Source organism: Nothoprocta perdicaria, unplaced genomic scaffold, assembly GCF_003342845.1.
Source record: "Nothoprocta perdicaria isolate Ctin4 unplaced genomic scaffold, notPer1 scaffold_61, whole genome shotgun sequence".
NCBI classification, from domain to species: Eukaryota; Metazoa; Chordata; class Aves; order Tinamiformes; family Tinamidae; genus Nothoprocta; species Nothoprocta perdicaria.
In genome coordinates, this window is record NW_020455877.1 from 3,888,591 (window position 1) to 3,907,583 (window position 18,993).

The 18,993-nt window shown below is 35.4% G+C and overlaps 1 protein-coding gene across 1 annotated transcript in view; it reads right to left on the minus strand.

The window, feature by feature from the left end:
- Positions 1–7,791: 7,791 nt before the first annotated feature.
- Positions 7,792–18,993, minus strand: part of POC1B (POC1 centriolar protein B) — a 48,935-nt gene continuing 37,733 nt past the window's right edge. The window contains exons 11-12 of the mRNA XM_026049713.1: positions 9,236–9,418; positions 7,792–7,917 (exon numbers count right to left, since the gene is read on the minus strand). Coding sequence (XP_025905498.1) covers positions 7,813–7,917; positions 9,236–9,418 — 288 coding nt within the window. The 3' untranslated portion in view covers positions 7,792–7,812. The remainder of the gene's footprint in view (positions 7,918–9,235; positions 9,419–18,993) is intronic.

An 18,993-nucleotide genomic window follows, 5' to 3' on the forward strand; every position in this document is an offset into this window, starting at 1 on the left:
TACGACAAATCGGCATTCTCTGACAAAAACCTGTTCCGTTGGAAAACTCCCAGTCGGTGTTTGTTATGGTATAGCTGTGCACTAAAAGAAAAAGAAACTGGGTATGTCAGAGCTAACAGCAATGGAGTACATTTTTTTATATTTTTGAGGCAAGTGACTCCTTATATGGGGCAAATCCAAACACTGAGCCCTTGGGCACTTCTGCCTGGTTTTGCCAGCATGATGAGTGCTGAAAGCTCAGCTTTGCTGCCCTAGAGTGTCTATATATGTAAAAAGAATCGTGAGATGCTGGGTGAGGATATGCTGATTTTATTATATCCCTCAATTTTGGCTTCTGAATAGCATTTTTCAAATATCACAGCTTGTTAGTTTTATATTCTTCCCTGTACATCCCAAATCCATTACACAGAAAAACACAGATAATTCCCTCCCCAGTACTCAGATTACGTAACCAAGGCATAACTCTCCCACTTTGAAATGACTAACTTGGTCATTATTCACCAGAGAGAAGACAGAGAGCAATGTGGAAAACACACATATACTTGGAATAGCTGAATAGCTGAGAACATTTTTCTTTCTAAAAGGCAAAAGACAAAATTAGTTCTATTTCCTTTTCTGTGGTTTTGAATGGTACTGGAAACCTTTCTCATTTTAGCGCATCTTCCAAAGGAATACCCAAAAGGCAGCAGGATGAGGTCTGCATACAAATTAGGGACTCAGTCCTGCAAACTCTTCATTTATCCGAGTTCCAAAATCAGAAGTGGGAGGCTCTAAATCAGGTAGCTGTGAAATAAATAAAGCAGTAGCCATTTGAATTAATCAGCAGCTCGAGCTCTAATGTCTGTATTTGTCTTTCATACATCTTTGAAAAAAATAGCCATCAGTTGCTATTCGTATTTCCTTTGTCACTCCACTATGTGAGTATATAAGATTAAGACATTTTCAGCATGGAGTTTCAATCATGTGAGAAGTCCCACTGATTTCAGCCAGTGGCTTCCTACCGCGTCGGCAATGCACTTAGGCCTGCATGTGATTTGGAGAACACAACTGATGTTATTGGCAGCATCTTCACCACCGGGAAGGTACGTCCTGCAGGACATCCAACACTCCTGCCCCAGGCACATGTCCTGGCTGCATCTGTGCAGGGACACGACCAGCATGGAGAGAGATTGGTGAGAAATGGAGAGAAATGCCTGAGTTGCAAAGAGTCTTTGTGAGCCTGCCGTGGGGATGATGGAGAGGATGACTGCAGGGCACCTAAAGAGCACTCTTCTCAGCTGCATGGCCAAAACTCCTGTGTCGTTCTTAAAGCAATTCACCTGCTCAAATTCTTTGATGACTTGGAGTGGTACCATATCAGCTCTGGCTAGAATTGGGCTGTCAAAACTTCTCTAATGAACCTCTTACATCTTCTCAACAATGTGACTGTTTAGAGGCTAGGCTTACACTCACTAAATTGTGGAAGCCGCGTAAGAATAAAGTGTTTTAGCACTGACAATGTACAGATACATTAGTATGGATGGACCTATTGAGTGTGGTTAATTTAATTAAACATTATATTCTGCTATGGTTTACTTGATTATGCTCACTGCCTAACTGGAAAGTTAATGGTACCTTCTTACATTTATATAGGTTTCTTGTAAGTTAAAGCTAGTCTTGTGAATTACAAGAATTTTCAAGTCTTGCAGAGGACTAAGGGCTAAACCCTAATTTTGCCTGCAACATCAAATTTTAGGTGTATCATCTTAATTTTGACAGAGTAACCCCAATAACAAGTGCAGAACACTATTTGTTGGAAATCATCACCAAATATCTTCCTTTTTCTTTGAAGTTGTTCTTTTTATGTTTTAGCATGCATACTGAGCTCTGTATTCACAGGTATCACAGAACCACAGTAATAATAATAAAAAGGAATGATTAAAAGGTGTTAGACGAGTGCTCTCATGAGGAAGAAATGCCGCTGGGAACATTTGTACTTTTCACCACTCAAGTGTATCACATCTGTAATGTTTCATTTTGAGAGACATGCAAGTTGAAGGTAGCATGAAGCAACAGAGCATATGGCTCATTTGAATTTTTCTTTAAAAAATCAGAAAATCAGAAAAGTGTTTTTTAGTTCTTTGAACTTCATAGTCTTCTTTCTCCATCCTACTTGCTCATAAACACCGGTTAAACAAGAGACTACTGCAAAATACTCCTTTCTTCTGAGGCACCTGATGCAGGTGTTGGAATAAAAGCTCTAAGCCTTTGGGTTCCACTGCTATGGCCAGGAGAGGCTTCAGTAATATTCTGTGCAATAGACACTAGTAGTTCTTGCTACTTTCTCTCTCTCTCTCTCTCTCTTTTTTTTTTCCCCTAATATTTTATCTCTCTAAAAGGAGCAGGGATTTCCTCTGGGGATAAGGAGGAGGTAACAACTCCAGAAAGAAGTACTATTCCATAACAATACAGAGCACAGATAGAAGAAAAAGATATACTAGAGGTCTGTCTTTTTTTTTTTTTTTTTTTTTTTTTTTCCCCCTCTCTTGGCCATTGCTTCCTCTTCAGCAGCTGTGAAGATAGTTTCTTCTTTTTTCATCCTGGTCTGTAAAGGCTCAATCCAGAAAGGGACTTATGGCTCAAACAACCATTCTGATTTGCAAAATTCTGTATTGAGGTGACACTGAGATGGCATTTATTCTCAGCCCACTCCTGTCTTTTTGTAAGTGTCTTGAGCCCTCTGATGCAGAAGCCCTGCTGGAGCCATGTGAAAATTGTGTAACCCAGCACCAGCAGCCAATCTCAGTACTCCTGCTCATGCTAAAGCTCCTGTAATTCCTGAACTAGATGTTCCTGTGCTGCTCTAGACTGTAGGTCTTGATCTAGTCAGTATCTCAAAGCACATACTGGCTTGGGTCTCACATGAAAAGCCATCAGGATCAAGATTTCTTAAAAATCTTATATGCTTTCTTTAATTCAGGAGATTTCTTCATCTGTTAGAAATTTAAGTTAATTTTTGAAATTTGTAGAAGGTCTTCTTACAAATACTTACTCCATTGGCTTTTGAGTAGATGTTCAAATCCAAGATTTCTCCATCCTATCCATATGCTTTAATTCCGAGGCGACTGGGTATTCTAGAGTGAAGCTGATTCAGCTGCTTCTGATATAGCCCCGTTTTGCATTCATTATTGCTAGGGTGAAAGAAAGTAGAAGTGTCTGTCTGAACTGTTTTGGTGGACTCTTCAGGGTACACTAGAAATTCCAAAAGGCCATAATTGCATTTCTTCCTTTTTAGGAAACCATCAAACATAAGCTCTTCTGATCCTATCCAACCCTGGTGGGTTTCTCCCATTTGCTTTTTTTCCTTCTAAATTTGCTTCTGATTATGTAGCTCAGTGGCAAAAAAAATACATTAGTGAAAAATAGCTTTTTTTTTTTCTGTTTTAAGTTACATTTATAAATACACTAGTGATAGCTCGCATAGAACTGCCGACTCTCTTACAAAAAAAGCATTTGGAAAGGGAAGACATATTTTGCCTTGTGTAAGATTCATCTGTGCTCAACAGTAAACCTCTTCAACACTGATAAATACAGTCCTTATCTTCATATTATTAAGATGTTTACATCTAAGTATATTCACAAGTCATAATTTTGTTTTCTAACACAGATAATAAATGCAGCTTATCATTCACTGATCAAATTAGAAACTATTTTTTCCTTCTGGATATAAAATTTATAGTAAAATTGGTGAAGGGTGCACTCAGCACATCCTGCTAGCTGAGTCAATTGAAATTGCACCTGTTCTTGGATGCAAGTCAAAACAAATGCAACCCACATACATTGTAAAGAAAACGACTTGTATGCACTTTTTCCAATTAACATCTGCCTTTTGGCAAGTCATTAACCTATTTTCTCACAAAGAAACGGCTTCAATTGTATTATGCATTTGAAGCGTGCAAAAGTCGCTGAGGGGACACTCTGACAAAAACATACTGTTCCTGGATCCAGTGTGTACATTCATATTCATTAATTGTTTGGGAAAAAGACACAATTTCTGATTTTTACAAGGCACACAAGGTAAACAGGTTACATGAAATTATGTCCTTTGAAATACATTTTGATCCCAACTCCTCTCAAGAGTGGTTTTGTGATATGGCAATGTGACAGTGTAATAAGATCTTTAAGAGGAAAAGAATAACTCTTAACCTTAAAAACTGCACAGTACATTTATTTGAATAAAGACTGGATTACTTTTTTATTCCGTCAATCAAATCTTCCCTCATGCTACAGGTACCTTGAAATGGCTAGAGGAAGCTATTCTACCACAATTTCTCCAAGAGATTAGTTTAATCAGAATTTAAGCCTACATTTAAGTATGTATGTATGTATGTATGTGTTTATTTATTTTCTTGACCTAAAGATCACAATAACAGAACAAGGCCTTTTCCTCCAGGATCTTTTCCAAAACCATAAATTGATAAAAAGTGTGTTAACAGCAGTAAAAAGCAAATGATGAAGATTCTGGGTAATTTAATGGTGTTCTTTTTAAAAATCAAAAGACAATTCCCTCCCCACTTCCTCAGAATAGTAAAACCATCTACAGTTTGAATTGTCAGGAAGGCCCATATAGCACCCTTGATAATTGGCATAAGCTAATGTTCTAGTCAGATTTTACCCAGGTACTTGAAACCCTGTATGTTCAGATCAAAAGTAAATGTTAAGTGCCATAAAATCTATGTTGCAACATTTAGCTATTCACTGTCTGCCTGTAAAATAGAAATCAGAACCATGACTTATATGCCTAAGTTACATAAGCAGTATAAGTCAGGAAGCTCTAAATGTAGTCTCAAAGACACTGCATATTGCAATCCAAAGTGAAAAATGAAGAACTTCATCTTTATTGCTTCACTGTTACATTTTATGTAATGCTTAAAATAAAAAAGCCATTAAAATTGACATATACATTTGATGGGAATTACAAATAGAACTCAAGACACATTAATAACTGGTGGCATTTCTTTGAATTTGGACAGTACCTTTCTGTTTTGCTTATAAATCTCCCTGGATGTACACTGAGTTGCTAAACTAACTCATAACACTTGGAAACTTGAGGAATTTGAAGTTTTGTCTGCTTCTCCAGTGACAGTCTTCCTGTGACACTAGTAGGAGATACTATTCGTTCTGCCAGATTGTTTCCTTCCCTCACAAGTACCAGAGATCTACCACATTTTTGGAGTATGTGTTTGAGCCACTAGTTTTTTTTCCTTTTTTTTTTTTTGAACAGGCAATTGAGCCATTTTTGCTTTTTAATTCAGTAGCCGACCTGGATGCTGTAAGTGGTCTTCCTTCAGCAGGATGCCTTATTTATAGAAGGAACGCTGAGGAAAGCTTGATTGCATCAGGTACATGGTCTAATTTGTTTAGAGTAAGTATGGATTTTCAGTATTTCACTACCATCTGCAATATAGATATACCTTTCCCAATCACTTAGAGATCTCTGCAATTATTTCTTAAAATACTCCAGGAGTGCAACTAAGGCTGAACAGCATTCACTTTTGTAGAACCATAGAATCATTATGGTTGCAAGAAACCTTCAAAATCAAGTTCAGCCATAAACATCTATCTCTAAAAGATAATGCAAATAAATCACCAGTTATTTGACAGAGTGAAAAACCTACAGGAAATTCCACTGTTTTTAAAGGAAATCTTTATATTTGGTGGTTCTACTTAAAATTAAATGGACCAAGAGAATGAGATAATTAGTCCATTGACAAATTCCTTCCGAAAGGATATTGTCCTAGGTAGTAATTGTATTTTAGGAGAGTGTGAGCATCTGAGGAAAATAACTCTGGCCTTTTCTCTAACACCCATCTCTAATCACGTGCATATGCTACGTGCATACGCTATCCTTAGCATCCTATGCATGCTAAGGATTTCAAAATCATCAGACTACCTTATAGAATGACAAGAGCATAAATTAAATTGGAAATATCCTATTTCACTAGATTCACAAACAACAGAAAAACAAAATGGATTAAGTAATAAATGCATTAGATAAACATGTACTGAATAGGAAGAAGAATTAATGGTAAGAGCTATGGTAGAAAGGAAAATTTCAGCACAAACTTTATTAAAAAAACACAGAAGTAAAAAAAAAGCCAAATAGTGTTGAAAGATAATCCTGAAAAGTCTAATAAAATAAAAGAACCTGCAGATAATTAAAAGAAATTGAAGAAAATATTAAGAGAAAACAAGAAATAAGAATGAGTTTTTAATGGTTACTTTTTTTGTCTCTTAATGAAACCAAGAAAGGTCACAGAAGTATTTATAAATGCAAAATGGAAAGCATACTGGATATAAAAGACAGTATTTACATAGGTACACATTATAACCAGCTGCATGATCAAAGGTCAGTCTGTAAACCTTTGAATATGCAAGAACATCATTTCACAAAAAATAGGCAACTAGGATGTTGCACAGAAATAGTTTCACTTAAAACTTTTAAGAAGAGGTAATTTTTTCCAAAACAAACAGTACTGCTTAAGAGTGAGTTGAAACTATCTAGTAATTGTTTGCAGAATCCAGAGTTTAGCAATCAACTCATGTCTGCATATGCAAAAATGATTATTATGAGGAAAATTAAAAGTTACAAAAGAATCTATTGCTCATTGCTTTGGTTCCAAATGCAATAGTATTTGCATGGTGATATTCTGTGCTTAGGCTGAATTCTACTGACTTTATTGAGGTTCAGTTTAGGAAATGGACTTAATGGACAGTTAGGAAATAGTACAGAAGCATAAAGAAGAAAAGATATTCTCTATTAAGGAACAATTCACACCTTATATCTTTCTAAAAAAGTTTATCTTTATTAAAAATAGAAACAGAATTCATCGTACATTTCAAAACAACTCAAAAAAGGTTTTTACTGTTTTATGAATTAATTTATACAGCACTAACTGATTGCTTGAGAGGCCATTCATAGCATGCAGAGTTTTAGCACCTCTGCAAGTCCTTGAAGGACAAGAATCTCTTGTATTTATGATATGAACTTGATACTATTTTGTGTTTGTTTTTCTCATTCTTTCAAAACCTAAAAGTATATTTCGCTCTTATAAATACGAACAATGAATTTTAATGGATTACAATAAAAATGAAAATCCAAGGCAATAAACCAGTCTTGAAACTGAATTCACAGATACAACAGTTGTTTCAAAGTAACCAGTCTTGAAACTGAATTTACAGATACAACAGTTGTTTCAAAGTTTAAGTAACTACATTTTTATATTTGGAGCTGAAAGTTTTTACATTGAAACATCTCACAATTGTCACTGAAATATTAGAAGACAAAGAGTACCTGGTGCCACTTTTTTCATAAAATGTGTGTAAGAGACAGTGAAAACCTATGTCATTTTAGCAATTAGTAGTAATTGAGTAAAATTGCCTTACCACAAAGAGCATAATTTTTACAGCCCTTATCTGGATTGAAAAAACAGCACAGTGCACTTCATAATCATTACTGTTCATCTAAAATTGCATAGTTTGTTGCTTAGTTGTATTTAAAGATCTTAGGTTGAAATAACATTCATGTAATTTTCAACAGGAATGATTTTAAAAAGTATCAGTTTTGGTTGGGCAACATTTTATCAAATATGTAACAAGAATACCTGCTTGCTACCAATGTTTATAATGTGTTAGGTATTTTTTCTTCACTTTTTATTTAACTGTTTTGTTAAAATACATTTTTTTTCTGACAGTTAAGTATAATGAAGCAATATTTATCGTTTGCTGGAGAACATATGAAACATATTCATCAGTAAAGATAATTTCCATTTTTTATTCTGCCTGTCTTCCCTGAAGTAACATTTTTTGTTGATTTTCTAAGCATTCTTTCAACTTATCTTCAGTCAATGTGAGCCGTTGTTCCAGTATTGAAATAGTCTGCATGAAGAGGACAGTACCTTCAATTTGTTTTTATATGACTTGCATAGTATAATGAAAGTATGTAACACAGTAAATAAAAAATAATTTTAACTAAACAAGAAAAAAAAATCTAAAATGGCCATGTTGCAGCTATTCCAGTATTTACTGCTATATTTAGTAACAATTGCTTTGTGTCTGGGGAAATTGTTTAAAGATTTAAAATTATTCTCACAAAATATTCCTCCTTGGAATGTGTGTATTATGTATTCATGTATATATGTACATATAAATTATTCAGAAATATTATGCAAAAGTTACAAGTATATTTCAATAGAAAAAGAGACATCACTGGAAACTGATGTCTTCCACCAACCTAAAAGGTACTTTCCAAGTATTCAAAAGAAAATGTTTGAAAAAAAATACACAGTTGAAAGGCTATTGTCCAAGAGCTCACCCTCCTTTAAGAAAGGTATGTTTCTAGAAACAGGCTGACAATTTTGAATCGATGGCTTTTTACTCCATACTTACCAATGCTTATTTCTTGAGATAGCATATACATATTTTATATATACATATATATATATATATATATATACACACACACATATAGTGCAAAAGAATGTAGGAAAAACCCCAAAACTTAGCTATTCCCCTTTGTTTTGGTTTAATGTTAATATCTTATGGACTATAGTTATAACTCAAAACATAAATTGACTAAACCTGCATTAATAAAAAGCAGCACTAAGCAACTACAAAGTGAATCAGAGTTATTCACCAAGCCTAATCTTTGCACTGTTTCACTGAGCCTTAGAATTATTCCACTGCTTAAATAGATAAACCAAAACCTTAGGTACTAGGTTTCAAACAGGATTTAATGGTACATTGCCAATTTACCTTGTTCATCCACTGCTACAGCCTGACTGTTCAGGCTGGACTCTGATAATATCTAGTCAACAATTGGCTTCTGGTAAATCTACACTTGATTTCACTACTGAAAAATAAAAACCTTTCTCTTCCAGACTTAAAAATACACCAGTAAAATCTGTACTAGATCTCGCTATTGAAGTATAGTGACTTTTTCCTCCCAGAGTTAAAAATACACCAGTAATCTTTGTGACTAGGTAGCAGGAAGGATTCACTTCAAGGAATGCAATATATTTAATATTTGCTGAATGGATACAAAACAAAATAAAATGATCATTTGTCTATCTAATCATTGAAAATAACTCCTCACACTTAAACACTCTGATCTATGAATATGGTTTCTGGATTTTTTTCCCCCATTGACAGCACTATCATCCTACACGGTGAGTGTCATCTGTTATTGCATACTTACTAGAGTTAAAACATCCAGCTGCTCCACTATGTGCTCCAAAGCATTACCCAGGGTTGGAGAGATGCCTCTTTGCTTCTCCACGTTCCGCATAGCTGATTCGCTCTCGATCTCTGACTTCCTTTTGAGACTCGCAGCCAAGCCTGAAGCAGGGGGATACTGCGAATATTCATTGCTGACATCATCCTTGAATGTAAAAACACCATTTTAAAATGTAGTTCAACTTGTCTTCATTTAATTGGAACCATGCAGAAATTTATTTAGACATATATTAACACAAACAACTCCCTTTAGATTTGTTTCTTTTACCAGGTCCAATTCATAATGCTTCAGTTCATTCTGACCTAGGAGAGAGTTTAAGCTGTAGTATATGAGACAATAAACATTCGTGGTGTACTGAGAAATCTCAGCAATCTTTACAATTTCAACATGAATATGTTTCGGGTACATATAACTGAGTTTACTGATGCAGTTTAAATTAAAGCTTGAATAAATATTTGGCAAACTAGACTTTTCCTCAAAAAGGTAGCTGTAGTTCACAAACAAGTTCATTCGCAGCAGTCAGATGGTTCTCATCTTTCAAATCAGAGTAGATAATCACAAAGGTTTCTTCCAACATGAAAATATGAAACTTCTATTTAGTATGAAGTGAAAAAGGTACCTGTCTTCTTTTTTAATTAAAAACATAGTTTCCAGTTCTTTATTCAGTTTCATTTTGTTTTGAGAAGCCAATTCCTTCAGTGAACAACAGAAAGAAACTACTGAAAAGATCCAGAAAATGCAAAATCGAGAGAAATAATTTGGATATATATTAAGCTTGCCTCAGGGTAAAAGAGAGAGTTTGATTTTCCCCATCACTTCTGTTTTTATTTGTGCCTCCAAGTTCTTAATGGCACTTTTTAGCCAGTAAAGGTTAAATGATCACTAATTCACTTCATGGCCCTTCATAACTTTACCTGACTTAAAAAGTACTTGTTGAGATTTCTTTGAAAACTTCTTACAGCTTAAAATAGTATAAAATAAATAAATCTGAAGCAATCGTATTTCATTATCCTTAATTGTATTTGTAATATTCACAACTACTGTACAAGGAACCATTTCCACATTTACAGTTTCACTGTCTCTCTGAATTTTTTGACAGTTGATGAAAGTGTCCATAAACTATAGAACGAAGAAACTGTACAGTCCTATCTAATGTACATATAATACACAATATTTATAAAGTATCCAAAATATTTGTTGTAAAGAAAAACAGATTTTCAAATGAAAGCTCTTAAAATCATTGTGAGATTTTAAAAATGTGCTAAATCTCTGAAATGATTTATAGAACTTAAATTGCTAGGTAGAATTAGTGGCAAATATTTGTAAGATTGCCTACAGATGTTGATGAGTCACCAGTACCAGGACATTTTAGAAACAGTTTAGATAACTCTCTATCAGGAATGATTTATGATTTACATATCATTTATATATATTATATACATATATACATAATATGATCCTCCCCTGCCTTTGAATGTATCAGGTAGTATCAGATAGTGATGGGTGAAATAGTATTGTAGAATCACAGTTTAAAATATATGTAATACTAAATCATACCAATATTTACAGGATCTGATACTGCTGCAGTATGCTGAATACTATTCCTGTATCTTGTTTGGTGCCATCCTGCCCAGTTCTGGCCATACACTCTGAATTTACAGAGTTATTATTCAGAATCCTTTCTTTCCTAGTGCTCTGGCTGTGTTACATGCATTTCATTCATTCTCCACTTATGGTAATGACTGAGCAGGAGGCAAGTTTTGTCCGCCATTCACCAAGAGGAGTTTTTCTTTTTTTCTTAATGAAACACTAGAAAAAAGAGCAAAGTGAAAAACTACAAAACACACAGTCAATGGAAGACTGCAGCTGTAGAAAGGGGAATGTCTGAATGCAGAGCTTATGTTGGGGCAAGGGGGCTTTGTATCTTAGGAAGATGAGTGTGAACCTATCAAAACCCATCAAGTGCAGAGCATGGGGTTTGTCATAGCAGTGGCAGATATTCATACATACTTTTCAGACCTTCACTCATAATTCTGAAGGTTTAATCATGCTATATTATCTGGTAAATCTAATTGCATTGACCTCATTATTGTGAAAGAATCAGGTTGGTGAACTACAAGGTTTCTCCAGTTTTCTTCCAGACCTCTTTTCTGTGCCTGGTGACTGATTTACACAAATAACATAAGCATCTCATTGCTCAAGGTCTGATCCAACTCTTACCGAAACCTACCAGTGAATTGTATAAATGAGGGAGCAAGTCAAAAACAGAGTGTTAGAAACTGAACTACAGATTTCATCTAATGTTAAGTACCCAGAGCTGTTCTACAGAGCATCCTAACGGTTAAAAAATTTCCTCGGGAGCACAGAGAATTGGCCTTCTCAGTCTAAGATTATTTAAACTCACAGACCATGGCACAGTGCCTTGTCAGCTAGTCTGTTACCTATTAAGGGCGAAAAACTGTGGAGAAAAGGGTCCTCTCCAACTCAGCTATGAGAATTTGGTCCCTGGCCAACAGAAAACAGCTCTCATTCAACAGCTAGGCTACTCCATCAGAAGTAGGTGAGTTCTGTTCCCATGAGCAGCTCTATATTTTATTTTAAGTAATTAATGGACATAATTCATAAAAAGTCCTTAGAAGCAAAGACTGGAACCGAAAACATCTCCACTCCTAGCTATCAAGTCTAAAATGAAGTTCCCATTTAATTGTACATTGCTTTAGTTCTTTGCTTTACAGTGTTAAAAGTCCTTCAAGAGAACGTGCTTTCAGTATCTCAGATCCTGGCTCACAATGTATCCCATATATTTTTAGATCAACAAGGTATACAGAAGTATTGCAGCTTAAGACTGTTATAATGTTCTCTTTTCAGACCTAGATACGTTAGATACATTTCATTCATACCTTGGAATTGCTCAGACTTACTCACTTACCAAGTTATATCTGAGATCTTTGGAAAACAAGATTAAATGAAGATTTTTGGCCTGCTTACTAGATCAGAAAATGGAGATAGTTCCAAATGCTGGTTAAGATGGAAAAGACTAAGCTTGATTCAGCATTAAAACATAAAGAGAAAAAAAAAGGTGGCTACACCAACCCCTTGATTTTATCTGTAATCTTTCACTGCTTGCCTAGCACCTTCCAAATCCCACCCACTATTAGCTAAACTTGACAGACACAGTGGGATCACTGATTAAGCTGCAGCAAAGGTCAAGGAAATTGAAGGCAGGGTAGATGATGCACACATGCTGACTGAAAGGCAGGTAGAGCACTGTATATTCTGCATGTCAGCTGTCAAGCAGTCCAGCGCCTTACGAAATGCAGGCAGTTGATAGGAGTTAAAGCATCACTGAAAAATCACCAGTTGGAACAGGAACAATTTGTTTGTATTGTGATTTCCTAACAAAGTGAAGCTTATGCAATCATTCTTTTTTCACACCCGCAGGTGTCCTCCTAAAACGTTGTTGCCTGTTGCTGATTTTCATCAAATCTGATGGAGAAATACGAATTTCCAATGATGGAGAAGTGATGAACAAGTTCCTTAAAGATTCAAGAAAGAAAAAGAACAAAAAGAATATGCTACCAGACATCTTAGAAATAAATGTTGCTGTACAAATTCACAGCTTAGTAGCTCAATGGGGAATAAAGCCACGAGCTCCAGAAGTGCAAGAAGGGCTGACGGGAGCCCACACCTTTTCAGACACCAGTCACCTTCTTAGACAGTATTAATAAAAGCAGAAAACAATAAAACTGGATTAGGTTGTCTAGTGTTCATGGATACTTTGAGAAGTAAATTCATCTTCCAATTGTTTGAACAATAAAATTAGATAATACAGCCAAATCAGATGTAACTGTATTTAAATTTGACTCAATAATCTTTGATTTTTTTTAAGGCTTATTGTTTTGCAAATTCAGTGTCCTTGTGATAATTTACTATTTCTCAAGTACTCAAAAATAAGCAAAAATAGACTTAACACTCAATGCTATTCATCTTCATACTATAGACAGATAACTAGGAGTTAAACTAAGAGTTAAAATTAATTTAAACAAATGGATATTTTTAGGTCCAGAAGAGGAAAACAATCTGACATTAACAGACATCAACAAGTTTTTCTAAAATCAGTTCTGCTTTAAAGGAGATGTTTCTCAGTCACTTTTCCAACAAGCCAGCTGTATATAGACTGAAAAGACTTAAGTTTAAACTCCCACAAACTGATTACAAATTTTGCAATTAAAGCAAAACTAAAGGGGTCTTTCTAACTCAAGTAGGAAGGCAGCCAAATTGGGCAAATAAAACAAATAATAAGCTAGATAAAAATCTCCCCAAACACCTTGTCATATAGTAAAACTGTAAAGTGATCCAAACTCCAATGTATCAGAAAAATGGGCTCTGAAAAATGCTTTGTAGTTGAGTAAATTGACACCAACATTGCCAATTCAGTGTACGAGAGAAGTCTCCTGGTAATTTCGTGGGTTAAGTAGGCAATTGCGATTCTTCTGTTATGTACTCAAAGATATATAGGGATGATGCAATAGAGGAGGGCTAACATAAATAAAGCAGGGATCTCAATATTTCTCAAGCCTAAAAGGATCAAATATATTTAAGAAAATAATTAAATTTTCAACATTAGTAAGAGATAAATGACACAAAACAGTTTCCAACTTATTTATGTTATTATAGGATTGTACATTTAGGCATGGAAAGTTTTTTTAAATATAAACCCGATACCTCATAAATATAAGTATATACTTAATGTCTCATAGCATTCAAAATCTCTGTAAATATCAAGAAGGTGAAAAAACTGACAGTCTTCACCAGCTCAGTGAAAGGACCCCAATTGCTGAAATTTAATACAACATTCATATGCCAGGAACTTGTTATAAAGGGGTGACATTAGGGGACATCCTAGGTTTTGGATACCTATCAGTTTATGCCCATCACTGTCATTCAACATAAAATACTGTTTTATAAAAATGTTTTTTAAAGGAACTCTTTCTACCTAACGGTCTTTTTTACATAAGTCATTTCACAGAATCACAGAATATTCAAGGTTGGAAGGGACCTCTAGAGATCATCTAGTCCAACCTTCCTGCTCAAGCAGGCACACCCAGAGCATGTGGCACAGGGTGGCATCCAGGTGGACTTTGAAGACCTCCAGAGAAGGAGACTCCACAACCTCCCTGGGCTGCCTGTTCCAGTGCTTTGTCACCCTCACAGGAAAGAAGTTCCTCCTCACATGCAGATGGAACTTCCTATGTTTCAACTTATACCCATTTCCCCTTGGCCACCAATGAGAAGAGCTGGGCCCCTTCTTCCCTACATTCTCCCTTCATGAACTTAAACATGTTAATCATATCCCCTCTCAGCCTTCTCTTCTCCAAGCTGAACAGGCCCAACTCCCTTAGTTTCTCCTCATAGGAGAATTCTATTCCCTTAATCCATTCCCTTAATCATTTTAGTTGCTCTCTGCTGGACCCTCTCGAGAAGCTCCACATCCCTCTTGTACTGGGGAGCCCAGAACTGCACACAGTACTCCAGGTGCGGCCTCACCAGAGCTGAGCAGAGGGGCAGAATCACCTCCCTTGACCTGCTGGCAACACCCCTCCTGATGCAGCCAGGATCCCACTGGTCTTCTTGCCCACGAGGGCACACTGCTGACTTTAATGAAGTAAGTGTTCCCTTTCCTTCAAAATAGCCCCTTTCTAAAGCAATCTAAACATCACCAGTTCTAACAATATCTTATTTATTGCCAGCAATGTAGTAAAAAAGACTCATAGTTCAAAATTCCAAACTCTCTGTAAGACTTCAGAGCTATAGCTTATTTTGAGAGAATAACTTTGAATAAGGCAATCAATTTTAAATTGTTACTTCTGAGTAAAGCTAAAAAGAAAATTAAAATGTGTACAGTGTTTCCATTCATAGACCTTTACTAATAAAACAGACTCACATTTGGGCAACTTCATGTCAGTTACAAATAAGGAGGAAAAGGAACAGATTTAATTAATCAATAGGAAGTTATTACCATGACATTACCAAGCGGATGTTCAGTAGAAAATTAAATTTAGCCCATAAATGATGTCATAAACAGAAAAATATAATTGCTCATCTTTGTTTTCTGTCAAGCAAAACAGCCAAAACTCTGTGGGTGGTACTTAATGAATCTGTGGAAAATGCTTACACATAACCTTGTCACCCCTACATATTACCAAGTGTTTTCCCATGAAACTTTATGGATCAGGCAGACAAAAAAAGAAAAAAAAAACCCTGGATACCAGTATCCTTTCATCTCATGATGTACAAAGATAGAAACTGGGTAAATGCACCAATATCTAAAAATGTTTGAACGGTTTTATTTATAGAGAAAGAAAATTCTCCAAAGTAAAAAAGAAAAAAAGTCTGTCATTCAAGTGAAAATCATTAGCCCTCAATCTTCTAAGAGCATTGAATTCAGAAAATATATACAACAGCTTCCAAATGAATACCCTAATGATCTTATAATTAAGATGGGCTTAATTAAAAAGTGACATTGGTAAGCTTCCTCATGAATCATAAAAATTGGCATGGCCTGCTTTTTAAAAATAATCCTTTAAATTTTGAACACATGGAACAGTTGACTACTAATAGTAAAGCATTGCTGATACTGTAATTACAACAACTAAAAACAATTAGTCATAAATAGGGCATTGAGTGCAAACAGATCGAAGAGCAAAGTATAACACTGTATTCTCCCATCCACCAAATCTTAATTTCCTGTTCTGGATTTCAGCAATAAAATGCAGATAAACTGTGTAGCGTAACTAAAAAAAAAAAGTTCTATCAGGCATGTCTACTATTGGCAGAAATTTTTCAGAATAGCAGAGATTGCAGAATTTCACGTTTAATTCAAAGTCTTGTATGGCTTCTTAGTCATATTAAACTTCTCTAGTTCTTCAAAGAATCTCCAAGTTAAAAACCAAACATTTGAATTGAAAGCACTTCAATTTCATTCAGTCTGTCAAGGAAATTTTTGGTTTCGTTCTCTCCAGCACAAGTATTGTCACTGAAAGTTGTACATACTTTAATTTAGAACCAAATCATAAGTGGAGTGCCAGGATATGAATTCTCAGCCAACAAACTGAGCATATTTTTCATGAGCAAAACACACATTTTCACTTAAAAGAGCATACCACTTTCTTGGTCTTGCAAACAAGAAATTCAGCCTGATGCTAGTAAGGTTTATAAAAGCCATGAAGCCAGCAGAGAACAATAAAAAAAGGGTGCTAAATTGTGGTTAAAAATATCAATACAAAATTAATTAGTCCTGATGCTACGGCTATGACTAATTAACCAATTTTATGTATTTTCTACTAGGATTACAGCTATATTAAATGTATTAGTAGTGAAATGGCATAAAACAGTAAACTCTTCTACTCACAGGAATATCTGAAAACATTCTGAAGAGACTGTTTTACGTAAAGAAATCATACAGAACTTTTAAAGGGTTCTTTCAAATATATAGAGTAACTGAGTGTGTCGTTTCACTATATCTCTTCTTTTTTGTTTCCAGAGTTTTATTTGTGTTTACTACTGATTTGTGTTTACTACTGATGATCTGATAAAACACCATCAGCATGGTGTTTTATCAGACCATCAGTACAGAAAAAACGCACATCTAATGCACTGGGCATTATACAATTTACCATATACAGAAGCAAGGACACAATAAAACTTTGCATGCAACTTAATGAGATGGAAAAACAAAGATAATCTGTTTTCGGAAATAAAATGATTAAAATCTACCACAAAATAACTCTTAAAAATCCACAAACATTTGAGTATGTGACTTGGTGACAAATAACCTGTTTCTACAAGATTTTTCTCAACTCTTGGATTTTCAGTAATATTAAAGTTTTATTTAAAAACAGAGAAAAATGGATTTTTTTGTCTTTGCTCATTTTCTACATTGACGTTAGTTTGTTTATAGCTAATATCAATTGCTCCCTGCACTGTTCCAGTCTCATCCTCTAGAGGGATCCACAAAAGTGAATAGCTGTGCAGTTTCCATGGGATTTGTGTATATTTACATGGTACATTGGCACAATCTGCATCAAATTAGCATTTTCTGTTGTTTAATGCAATCTTATTTAGAGCTTATCATGCTTTTTAAACTCAGTCAAGATGAAGTTAACCCTTTAAAATAAAATACGAAGAGTAAACACAGTAACTATGCAGTTTGTAATGAAAAAAGAAAGAACCTCAACTCTCAAACATATTCTAAGCAATCCATCAAGTTAAAGCTCTTAGAGAAAAATGAACTTTTTCTGCTCATAAAGCAAGCAATATTATTAAACAAATAAACAAACAGGAAAAAAAAAGAAAAACACAAAACCACAGGGAAACAAACAAATGGACACCCTGCACAAACTAACTTATCCCAGAGACAGAAATCATTACAGGCTCAATTTCCAAAGGTGAGAAATTCCCTGCCAGGAAGTCAATTCTAAATATAACAGCTCAGGAAGACCATATTCAAACACTTTCATAAATTATAAAAATACTTACGCACACCACAGACACTAAAAATAACACTATGTACCCTATGGCCCAAAGGTAAGAGATCTTCAATATATCTGGAAATAGCTTCAGCAGGAAGCTCTGTAAAACTGAGAAGGACAGATAACATGAAACCACAGACACATTCCCACTGTTCACCATCACAAAATAAAATAACCAATTTTAAACGAATTACTCTGGACTGCATGTGAGCACACACAAAGCGGGGGATCATCTTATAGGTAAAATTAATCCTGAAGTTTCAAATAGTGGGGGTTTTTTAACCCATATAGAGTTCTATTAAAAATATATTAAATACTCTGCTTGCAGAACTTTCTATCCACACTACAGCAGAGAAAGGTTGAAAAAGGGCAGGAGAAATACTTGTATCACAAATGGGCAACAAAATGAAATAGATACTGGAGGTGAAGTAATGAATAACCGTATGGCCAGGACTTCCTTTCTAATACTAAAAATAGTACAGAGTCTGCTATACTGGATATTACAAATCTGAAATAAATCTGAAGAAAAAAAATGGACTCTTTCATGTAGCATCAAGCTAGAAAGGCTGTGGGCAAACTCCGTGTGTGCAGGGCAGCAGATTACAGAGGGTATCGAATAGATGGGTAGAAGAGGCTGGAGTCATCACAGACCTCACAGTGGGGTAGAAGAAAGGGCCATTCAGTCAGGTTTAGGGTATCTAAGTTGAGGACTGTGATAGCGGGGGAAACAAAGAGAGTGAACGGAGCTAGACAATGTATTTTTATCATCCTGTGTGAGCAGGAAACAGGGCTGCAAACTGCTCCTGTTTTGCCCTGGCGCACACACGCAGCGAGACAACCTTGAGAGCTGGGAAGTACATGAATGGAGGCACAGGATGCTCGCCTGGAGCACTTCAACCCAGGAAAAGGAGGGCTGCGCTTCTACATTGCCTGTTCATGGTTTCTTTCCGTCTTCTTGCTGCTTAAGAAACAAACTGAAAGCCTCTCCTCTAGTCCAATAGCTAGCTACAAATCTAGCTGCACTTTATAATGAAACAATACCTGGTAGAAGCATGATTTATCACGCAGAGTCAGAAAAATATATAAGTGCTAGCACTTCATTTATCTTCTTAAAATAGTTGGCAAGTCACCTATTATATTCATTGGTATTGTTCAAACAGAACTTACAATAAAAATAAATTAAAAAAA